The sequence below is a fragment of the Mercenaria mercenaria genome, chromosome 12 (genome assembly GCF_021730395.1).
Source record: "Mercenaria mercenaria strain notata chromosome 12, MADL_Memer_1, whole genome shotgun sequence".
Taxonomy (NCBI): Eukaryota; Metazoa; Mollusca; class Bivalvia; order Venerida; family Veneridae; genus Mercenaria; species Mercenaria mercenaria.
In genome coordinates, this window is record NC_069372.1 from 48,553,269 (window position 1) to 48,565,542 (window position 12,274).

A 12,274-nucleotide genomic window follows, 5' to 3' on the forward strand; every position below is an offset into this window, starting at 1 on the left:
TGGAAACAAATTGGCCACCATTTTGATAAAATATTGAAATGCTCATAACTTCCTCACTTTAAAGCCGATTTCGAAAATTATTTCAGATCTTAAAATGATTTGAGAAATCCTAAGAGAAGAAATTAACATACGAAAAACATTGCCTTTCCCTTTAAAACAAAATTATTTTACAAAAATTTTATATTTTGCTGTCAAGCACGAAAAACGCAAAGCTATCAAAGGTATTTCAATTTTTTAACTTTTGTGGCCTCAAAATGGGCCCAAGTGCCCACATTTGAATAAATTTGATATAAGACACCAACATGATGTTGCAGACCAAGTTTGATGAAGATTCACAACGGGGCTCATGAGAACTACATTACAGGTATTTCTATTTTAAGCTGAAGTGGACTCAAAAAGGACAAGAGTACCCAAAACTGAACAAACCTGGTAAATGACCTTATCATGATGATCACAGTTTGATGATGACCCATCCAGAAGTTCAAGAGAAACAAGAGGGCCATGAAGGCCCTGTATCGCTCACCTGACCTATTGACCTAAAGATCATCAAGATTAACATTCTGGCCAAGTTTCATAAAGTTATGGTCATAAATGTGATCTCTAAAGTGTTAACTAGCTTTTCCTTTGATTTGACCCGGTGCCCTAGTTTTTGACCCCACATGACCCAGATTCGAACTTGACCTAAAGATCATCAAAATCAACATTCTGACCAAGTTTCATTAAGATATGGTCATAAATGTGGTCTCTACAGTGTTAACTAGCTTTTCCTTTGATTTGACCTGGTGACCTAGTTTTTGATCCAACATGACCCAGATTCAAACTGGACCTTGAGACCATCAAGATTAACATTCAAGGACAAGAGTGCCCAAAACTGAACAAACCTGGTAAATGACCTTATCATGATGATCACAGTTTGATGATGACCCATCCAGGAGTTCAAGAGAAACAAGAGGGCCATGAAGGCCCTGTATCGCTCACCTGACCTATTGACCTAAAGATCATCAAGATTAACATTCTGACCACGTTTCATGAAGATACAGTCATAAATGTGGCCTCTAGAGTGTTAACAAGCTTTTCTTTGATTTGACCTAGTGACCTAGTTTTTGACCCAACTGGACCCAGATTTGAACTTGACCTAAAGATCATCAAAATCAACATTCTGACCAAGTTTCATTAAGATATGGTCATAAATGTGGCCTCTACAGTGTTAACTAGCTTTTCCTTTGATTTGACCTGGTGACCTAGTTTTTAATCCTACATGACCCAGATTCAAACTAGACCTTGAGACCATCAAGATTAACATTCTGACCAAGATTCATGAAGATATAGTCAAAAATGTGGCCTCTACAGTGTTAAAAAGCTTTTCCTTTGATTAGACCTGGTGACCTAGTTTTTGAACCCAGATGACCCAATATCGAACTCGTCCAAGATTTTATTGAGGGGTAACATTCTGACCAAGTTTCTTAAGATTGGGCCAAAATTGTGACCTCTAGAGTGTTAACAAGCTTTTTCTTTTGATTTGACCTGGTGACCTAGTTTTTGACCCCAGATGACCCAATATCGAACTCGTCCAAGATTGAATTGAGGGTAACATTCTGACCAAGTTTCATTAAGATTGGGCCAAAATTGTGACCTCTAGAGTGTTAACAGTCAAACTGTTGACGATGGACGGACAGACGATGGATGGACGGACGACGACGGACGATGGACACAGGGCGATCATAAAAGCTCACCTCTGAGCACTTCGTCCTCAGGTGAGCTAAAAAAGTTAGTTATAGGTATATCTATTTTTAGCTCTAGCAACCCTTAAAAGGGACAAAGTGTCTCAAATTGAGCAAATCTATTAAAGGGCCTTACAATGATGCTACAAATCAAGTTTGATGAAGATTCATTAAGTGGTTCATGTGAAAAACATTCTAAAGGCATTTCCAGTTTTTAACTCTGGTGCCCCCTAATAGGGGCAAGCGACCCCCAACTGAACAAAGTTTTGAGAGGATCTATTAATGATGTTAAGGACTAAGTTTGATGAAAATCAATTGAGCAGTTCAAGAGAAGTAGTCATTAAAAAGTACTTTTTATTTCTAGTCCTAGCGGCCCCTTAAAGGGGCAAACTACCCCCATCTGAATATAATTAGGAGAGGAACTTCTATTGATGCCAAGTTTGATGAAATCTATCAAGCGGTTCATGAGAAAATGCCTTTTAAAGGTATCTTTATTTTTAGCTCTAGTGACCTAAATCTAATAAATTTGAGGAAGGGCATTATAATGATCCTCTAGACCAGGTTTGATAAGATCCATCAAGCGGTTCATGAGGAAAAGTCATTTAAAGGCACTTTGAATTTAGCTCTGGTAGTCTCTAAAAGGGGCAAATCGGAAACCATTTAACTGTTTTGTGTCATTTGACCTTTTACCTTTGACCTACATATCTCAAAATTAATCTTGATTTAAATTTTATCATGTTACACCTGTGTACCTAAATATATTATCCTTGGCCCAAGCTTTCTCAAGTTATCATCCGGAAACTATTTAACTGTTCAGAGTAGTTGTGACTTTGACCTTTGACCTACTGGTCTCCAAGTCGACCTTGACCTGTATTTTATGATGTTACACCTGTGTACCAAAATTTATGATCCTAAGCCAAAGCGTTCTCAAGTTATCATCCAGAAACTGTTTAACTTCACCTCTGAACTACTGACCTCAAAGACCTGCATTTTCTGATGTTACACCTCTGTACCAAACATTATTTAAATCTGTAAAGCCTTTTATGACTTATTGTATGGAAACTATGAAAACCAACGGACCGACAGACCTACCGACTCCTACCCCCAAATTGTTTTGTGGGGATATAATTATCTTAACAAACTTGATAGGGGTCCATGCCAGGATGCTACTGACAAAAAGTTTAGTGTAATTCTGACCTGTAGTTGCAGATGAGAATATGCTGAAGTAAACATGTTGACAGAGGGACGACGGGTGATTGATGGAGGACGCGGGGCTATCCATCTTTTCTCACAGCTCACCCTAAACATAGTTCAGTTGAGCTAAAATGGTCATATTCTATTATACATATCTGACTGCACCAAATCATGCCATTCAGAAGTACGGATATAAGAAAAGTAGATGTGTCATTGCCATATGTAATTTATGATTCTTTGATAAAAGCTGCCTAAACACAAAATTTGCTGACAACAGGTGTACCCAAACTAAGGATACTGAGCATATACCCTTTTTTTATCTTTTGTAATAGTGACCACAAAATACAATCTAATGCCAGTTCTTAATATAAGCTTGTTGTACATCAAGTTTGGCAACAGTCAGTCAATCATAACTAAAATCTATGTTCTTATTTTAAATATGACCTTGACCAAATGGCAACATGGTGACTTTTTTTTATAAAACATGAGGGCCATGAAGGCCCTGTATCGCTCACCTGACCTATTGACCTAAAGATCATCAAGATTAACATTCTGACAAAGTTTCATTAAGATATGGTCATAAATGTGGCCTCTACAGTGTTAACTAGCTTTTCCTTTGATTTGATCGGGTGACCTAGGTTTTGATCCTACATGACCCAGATTCGAACTGAACCTTAAGATCATCAATAGTAACATTCTGACCAAGTTTCATGAAGATATAGTCATAAATGTGGCCTCTACAGTGTTAACAAGCTTTTCCTTTGATTTGACCTGGTGACCTAGTTTTTGACCCCAGATGACCCAATAGCAAACTCATCCAAAATTTTATTAATGGTACCATTCTGACTAAGTTTCATTAAGATTGGGCCAAAAATTGTGACCTCTAGTGTTAACAAGCTTTTCCTTTGATTTGACCTGGTGACCTAGTTTTTGACCCCAGATGACCCAATATCGAACTCGTCCAAGATTTTACCAAGGGTAACATTCTGACCAAGTTTCATTAAGATCGGGCCAAAAATGTGACCTCTAGAGTGTTAACAGTCAAATTGTTGACGACGGACGGACGCCGGACACAGGGTGATCACTAAAGCTCACCTTTGAGCACTTCGTGCTCAGGTGAGCTAAAAATAGGTGCTCAGAGGGATTATAACAGTGACCCATTTGTTCCACAGGACAAATGATCTCTGAAGTCCAACACTGTAGACCACAGTGTCCAAGGGGAACTTAGGTTATCTCATTCCAAACTAATAGTATTAAGCCGAAACCACTTTTCTATTTTCAGATACAATGAGCTTGACCCTGTCTCAAGTGACCCATAAATACATTCCCAACATTTGTTTGTTTTGGGTTTAATGCCATTTTTCAACAGTATTGCAGATATAAAACAGTGGGCAGTCAGCCGAATCAGTTTTTCTGGATTCTGTACCAGTACAAACCTGCTCTCCACAAGTAACTTTCACATGAAAGAAGTGGAGGATAAATTATTTCAGACACGATGTCTTCTATCAAATCGTCACAGAGAACACGTGCCTCGCCATGGGATTGAACTCACGAACCTGCGATCCCTAGAGCTGCACTGTCCCTACTAAGCTAAGCAAACGGGCTATTCCAAACCTTTGTGTTTGATCAAAGCTATCTGCACACCAAATTTACTGACAATAGGTGTACCCCAAACTAAAAAACTGAGTGGAAGCCATTTTTCTTTTTTAGTGACAGTGACCCCAAATATCACTCAATGCTATGTCTTCGGGAAACCTTGCTGTACACAAGGTCTGATGAAAGTAACTATATCAAAACTAAGTTAGAGCTGCTTATGAGAAAAGCGTATGCCTCCCACAACTGAAATGTTGTATATGAGCCAACCATACACCAGGACCTTAACTGCCTAATCATCTGACATGATTAATCTTGGGGCATAAATGACTCCTATACTACTTATCGCATGGTAAGAAGTATACAAGTTTTTCATGCCAAAAGATCTGAGCAATTCGGTGATTCAAGGGCCATAATTCCAAAGTGCCAAGGCCGATTTGACTGGTTCTCAAACTTGGCTGAGGACTTACGGTCAAGGACATTTTTTTCAAATCTGGTGAAGACAGGATGAGAAATGTTCGACTTAGAGGGCAAACAAAATTTGTAACAGACAGACACACACATTGAAAAGTTTGGTGAAGATTGGATGAGAAAAGTTTGACTTAATGCAGGGATAAGATTCGTGACAGACAGACACACACAAAGGCAGGAGTAAATCAATATCCACTACTACTGTGTGATGTGAGACCTAATTATAAACAGGAAACCAGACTTTTTATGATCAAATTGAGAAAAAAATTTTTTTTAGTAACAGTTAACTTGACCTTGACAAAATGACATTTTACGTGTATGCTAGAATTCCTGTATACGAGATCAGCAAATTTTTTCCCAATAATTTCTTCAAACTTTGGATATTGAAGGACAATCATCTAAAAAAAACAACAACAAGAGGACCATGATGGTCATGAATCGCTCACCTGTCCCCACATGACCCAGTTTTGAACTGAGTATTATTTGACCTACTGACACAGTTATTGATGGCACATGACCCAGTTTCGAATTTGACCTAGATATCATTAAGGTGAACATTCTGACCAATTTTCATGAAGATCCATTCAAAAGTATGGCCTCTAGAGAGGTCACAAGGTTTTTCTATTTTTAGACCTACTGACATAGTTTTTGACCGCAGTTGACCCAGTTTCAAACTTGACCTAGATATCATCAAGATGAACATTCTGACTAATTTTCATGAAGATCCGTTCAAAATTATGGCCTCTAGAGAGGTCACAAGATTTTTCTATTTTTTGACCTACTGACCTAGTTTTTTACCACAGTTGACCTAGTTTCGAACTTTACCTAGATATCATCAAGATGAACATTCAGACCAATTATCATACAGATCCCATGAAAAATATGGCCTCTAGAGAGGTCACAAGGTTTTTCTATTATTTGACCTACTGACCTAGTTATTGAGGGCATGTGACCCAGTTTTAAACTTGACCTAAATATCATCAAGGTGAACATTCTGACCAATTTTCATGAAGATCCATTCACAAGTATGGCTTCTAGAGAGGTCACAAGTTTTTTCTATTTTTAGACCTACTGACCTAGTTTTTGACCGCAGTTGACCCAGTTTCAAACTTGACCTAGATATCATCAAGATGAACATTCAGACCAACTGTCATACAGATCCCATGAAAAATATGGCCTCTAGAGAGGTCACAAGGTTTTTTTATTATTTGACCTACTGACCTAGTTTTTTAAGGCACATGACCCAGTTTTCTATTTTTAGACCTACTGACCTAGTTTTGGACCGCACGTGACTCAGTTTCAAACTTGACCTAGATATCATCAAGATGAACATTCAGACCAAATTTCATACAGATCCCATGGAAAATATGGCCTCTAGAGAGGTCAAAAGGTTTTTTTATTATTTGACCTACTGACCTAGTTTTTGAAGGCACATGACCCAGTTTCGAACTTGACCTAGATATCATCAAGATGAACATTCTGACCAACTTTCATGAAGATCCATTGAAAAGTATGGCCTCTAGAGAGGTCACAAGGTTTTTCTATTTTTAGACCTACTGACCTAGTTTTGGACCGCACGTGACCCAGTTTCAAACTTGACCTAGATATCATCAAGATGAACATTCAGACCAACTTTCATAAAGATCCCATGAAAAATGTGACCTCTAGAGTGGTCACAAGCAAAAGTATACGCACGGACGGATGGACGCACGGACGGACGGACGCTGCGCGATCACAAAAGCTCACCTTGTCACAAAGTGACATGTGAGCTAAAAATATACAATAAAAGTCATAGGTCACCAGTACTGAAAAAATGTTATCTGTCCTTTGAAAATGGCATTTCTGGGGAGTGTCAAGAAATTCCAAGTCAACGGCTCTTTACGTTCAGTGGCCATGTTTCCTGCTAGCCATGTTTTTTACAACAAGAGGGCCAAGAGGGCCCTAGGTCGCTTATCTGAGAAACACATCGTAACAGTGTAAATATGTTTGACCTAATGATTTCATGGAAACAAATATTCTGGCCATTCTTCATTAGAATTGGACCAAAAATGTGGTCTTTTGAGTCTTTGATATGAACTAGTGACCTAGTTTTTGTTCTCAAATGAAATATATTCATCCTTGACCTAAATTTCATCAAGGCAATCATTCTGACTAAACATCAATTGAAAAATGCAGCTTCTATCACATACACAAGGTTTTTCTTTGATTTAACCTAGTGTCCTAGTATTTGACCCCAGATGACCCATATTAGAACTCGACCTAGATTTCACCAAGGCATTTATTCTGACAAAATTTCATGAAGATCAATTGAAAAATACAACCTCTATCCCATACACAAGGTTTTTTTTTTATTTGATTTAGTGACCTACTTTTTGAACCAAGATGACCCATATTCAACCTTGACCTATATTTTATCAAGGCAATTATTCTGGCCAAATTTCATGAAGATCAATTGAAAATACAGTCTCTCGTACACACAAGGTTTTTCTTTGATTTGACCTAGTGACCTAGTTTTTGACCAAAGATGGCCCATTGTCGAACTTGGCCCAGATTTCATCAAGGCAATCATTCTGACCAAAGTTTATGAAGATTAACTGAAATACAGCCTCTATCGCATACACAAGGTTTTTTTTATTTGACCTGGTGACTTAGTTTTTGACCGCAGATGACCCATTCTCGAACTTGGTCTAGATTTTATCAAGGTTATCATTCTAACCAAAATTCACGAACTGAAAAATACTGCCTCTATAAACATACACAAGGTTTTTCTTTGATTTGACCTAGTGACCTTTTTACCAAATATGACCCATTTTCAAACTTGGCTTAGATTTCATTAAGGTTATTATTCTGACTAAATTTCATGAAGAACAGTTGGAAAATACAGCCTCTATCACATACACAAGCTAACTGTTGACAGACAACAGACAGACGACAGACACCTGACAACAGACGCCGGACATCAAGCGATCACAGTAACTCACCTCAGGTGAGCTAAAAGAATTGCTCTGGTGAAAGATCAGTCAAAGAACCTGTCATAAACTATTCTGGCAGAAGTTTCAAGTAAGAATTTCAATTTCCATGGTAGATCGTACCCAAACGGACCATTCAATGACACTGTTTCCACACCAATACCCATGGCAAACATGTTGAAGTTATGACTGCATGAACAAATTTGCCCCTTCCACCCAACCTCACCTGCTCTCTGGTGACCATGTTTTAAATGAATTGAAACAACAACAATAAATCTGGTAGAAGTTAGCAAAGAGACCATTCAATGACACTGTTTCCACACCAATACCCATGGCAAACATGTTGAAGTTATGACTGCATGAACAAATTTGCCCCTTCCACCCAACCTCACCTGCTCTCTGGTGACCATGTTTTAAATGAATTGAAACAACAACAATAAATCTGGTAGAAGTTAGCAAAGAAACATTTCTTTGAAACCTTATAAAAGATAATTTGTTTGTTTGTTTTGGGTTTAACGCCGTTTTTCAACAGTATTTCAGTCATATAACAGCAGGCAGTTAAAATAACCAGTGTTCCTGGATTCTGTACCAGTACAAACCTGTTCTCCGCAAGTAACTGCCAACTTCCCCACATGAATAAGAGGTTGAGGATTAATGATTTCAGACACAATGTTGTTTATCAAATAGTCACAGAGAACATATGCCCCTGCCCGAGGATCAAACTCACAACCCCGTGATCCGTAGACCGACGCTCTAACAACTGAGCTAAGCAGGTGGGCTTATTAAGGATAAGGATTTTCACCATTCAGATGTCATTGCAATCAGAATACTTTATGGATGACCTAATTTCAAATAGTCTCAAAAAAAGAGCATTAAAATCACTTTTAAATGAGGTTTGTTTGATATATGCCAAGATGTTAAAAGGGAGGTGTAAAAATGTTTGTTATGAATGTTGTAAAAAGATTTATGACAGACGATGAGTGCTCGCAACAACTAGTACCACAGACATAGCGCTCAGGTTTACAAGAATCACCTATTTCTGGTTGCAATTCTGTTCCGCAGTAACATGTGACTGGATTGAGAAAAGAGTTCTTTTCGCAAGCTATGCACACTTCAATTTTCTGGCTACAATTGTCTGCATGCTTCTGTGTCATCGAGGTTTCCCTCGCTGAAAATCAAGTTTCAATTAATTATTTTATATAATCAGTTTGTACAACGGTTCAGTGGTGGGTGTAATTGCTTAAATTATATCTTAATAATCTTTAAAAATCAGAAGCATTCTATAACACGAATAACAGCAAAATCAGTGTGTATTATTATTTTAAAAGTCTTCAATTACAACAGATAATCTTCTTTTTAATAACATGTCAAATCTTAAGAGCTCACATTTCTAATCTTACCTTTTGGATTTATCATGCATATATGACATTTAGCTTGGTCTTTTAGGTCTAGTATCTTGTTTTGACCAAAGTCCTTCCAGATTTTCTTAATTGGTAGAGAAAAGAAAATTGTTTAAAATGTGACACTAAAAATACATGTCGGTAAATGAATGTTTAATTCATAATTGGGCCATAATTCAGCCAAATAGTTGTCAGAGCTATGTGCTGTTGCCTACATATAAAGACTATTATACTGAACAAGTAATAAAAATTTCAAAGCCATATGTCAAACACCACTTTACACAAAATATGAACTGGTACAATTAACTTAACCAAGATTTTTAAGTCAAAAGGGGTCATAATTCAGCCAATTCCTTGATGGAGTTATGTACTCTTGCCTATAACTGGACATTTTGATGGTTAACAAGTGTTGAAAGTTTCAAAGCTTTATCTCAAAATACTTTGACAAAATGTAGACTTGTATGAAAAACTTAACCAAAGTGTGACACCGACGCCAATGCTACTACTTATTCCTCGAATAGTCAGGCTAAAAGTACGGATCCCCATCAAGTCAGGCTTGAACTGAATGTGTTATATTTTCTGATCCTTTGGGATCATGCAGTCCATTCAGTACCTGTGCAATAGTTTTGCTTAAGCTGGTGCAATGGGGTGTGGGAGGTGTTACACTTCTATCTCTCATGAACAGATTCAATCAAACTGAGTCTGCTATTTTTCTGTTTGGTTGCAGATGTCAAGGCAGGGCATAAGCTTAGTAAGACTGAGCATAGTTTAAAGTCCTGTCTCCTTGTCTGCTACAGAATAAGATAGATAGATAGAGTTTAACTATTTCAATGAAGCCATGATAAAAGAAAATAATTTCTACTCACTTTTATTCCTTGAACAACATTTGTGTCAAATTTTTCAACTTTCCAGTCATTTTGTTTTAGACACTTTTCAGCAACACTATTAAGTTGTATGTCTCTATCATTTGCTGACCAAATACATTTCTGTTAAAAAAACAGGAATATTCATTTTCAACAAGACTGACGTCTGACAACATTATATGACACATGCCACCTAAAATGCTGAACAGAATAAAATACTATTAAAATTCAAAAAGTAAAGGAACTCAAGAAAATCATCTGACATGAAAGTCATAAAAACATGCACTTCTTCACTTAATGTTTATGATGCACACTATATCTAACATGTATTGCATGAATATTATAAAATGAGTTGTCTACTCAAAGTACAAAATATAGTTCTAGCACTGAAAAATCTACAAACAAACAAAATTCATTCAACATTTCACAAATAAAATTCCTGACAAGATGCACATGTCAAATCTAATGATGTATACCAAATTCCATTTGAATTATGTCCAACATCAGGAGGAACACACACAGTAATAAAATAAAGTTATAATATTTCAAAGTCCAAAATATCAGAAGAAAACATTTTTGACATGTGACACAACATTAAAATGACCAATATTTAACTAAGTCAGGGGCCATAACTCCTACATGACTGAATGAATCCAGACGCGAAACCCCAGGTGCACAACTGCACATGCTGACCAACATTCCTGTGAACTTTGGTGACTCTAGGTCAAATGCTTTTGGAGCTATGCGCGACACAACACTAAAATGACCAAATTTTTACTAAGTCAGGGGCCATAACTCCTACACACCTGGATGAATCTGGACGCGAAACCCCATGTGCATACTTACACATGCTAACCAACATTCCTGTAAAGTTTTGTGACTCTACGTCAAATACTTTTGGAGCCAGGTGCGCAACACAACACTAAAATGACCAATTTTTACAAAGTCAGGGGCCATAACTCCTACACGACTAAATGAATCTGGATGCAAAACCCCAGGTGCACAACTACACATGCTGACCAACATTCCTGTAAAGCTCTGTGACTCTACGTCAAATACTTTTGGAGCTAGGCGCGCGACACAACATTCTCGGAAGGACAGACGGAAAAGGGCAAATCTATATGCCCCCCCACCAAAGTGGGGGCATAAAAAGTTATAATATGAGCTATTTTTGGTAACAACAAAGGGAAGTAATCCTAAAGAAGGGACCTGCGCTTGACACTCCGTCACATGATGGTGTACAACTGTGTTAAGTTACATCAAAATCCCTCCATACATGAAGAAGAAATGCTCCGGACAAAGTCATTCTTGTATATGACCTTTGGCCTCTAAGTGTGACCTTGACCTAGGGACCTGGTTCTTGCGCATGACATTTTTGCCAAGCAACATCAAAATCCCTCCATGCATGTTGAAGAAATGCTCCAGAAAACGTTTTCATTCTTGTATCCTTTGACCTCTTAGTGTGACCTTGACCTTAGACCTAAGGACCTGGTTCTTGCGCATGACATTCTGCTTCATGATTGTGAACAATTGCGCAAAGGTACATTAAAATCCCTCCATGCACGAAGAAGATATGATCCGGACAAAGTATTCTTAAATTTGATATTTGACCACTAAGTGTGACCTTGAACTTAGACCTAGGGACCTGGTTCTTGTGCATGACACTCTGTCTCATAATGGTGAACAATTGTGCCAGATTTCATCAAAATCCCTCTATGCATGAAGAAAATATGCTCCAGACAAAGCCAGTGGACGCCAGCCGCTCACCCAACTGCCTGCCCATCTGCCTGCCTGCCAGGGGCATTCCCATAATACGTCCCATTTTTCAAACGGGTGTATAAAAAGGGGCATAATTTTGTACAAATATAAAACAGGGTTACGGAATCAGGTCATGACAGTGGACAAGTGTGTGAAGTTTCAATCCATTCCTGTACGTAGGTACTGAGATACCAGCTTACAAACAAAAACTTAGCCAAAAATTTCTACGTCGAAAAGGGGCATAATTTTGTAACAAGCGGGCCAAGATGGTCCTAGGTCGCTCACCTGAGAAACACAACACAACA

At 37.9% G+C, this 12,274-nt stretch overlaps 1 protein-coding gene across 1 annotated transcript in view; it reads right to left on the bottom strand.

Moving 5' to 3' along the window:
- The window catches only part of LOC123534516 (uncharacterized), a 100,927-nt gene that overhangs the window by 9,647 nt on the left and 79,006 nt on the right, over positions 1-12,274 (bottom strand). Inside the window, exons 11-13 of the mRNA XM_053519971.1 lie at positions 10,215-10,334; positions 9,349-9,433; positions 8,982-9,116 (exon numbers count right to left, since the gene is read on the bottom strand). Coding sequence (XP_053375946.1) covers positions 8,982-9,116; positions 9,349-9,433; positions 10,215-10,334 — 340 coding nt within the window. The remainder of the gene's footprint in view (positions 1-8,981; positions 9,117-9,348; positions 9,434-10,214; positions 10,335-12,274) is intronic.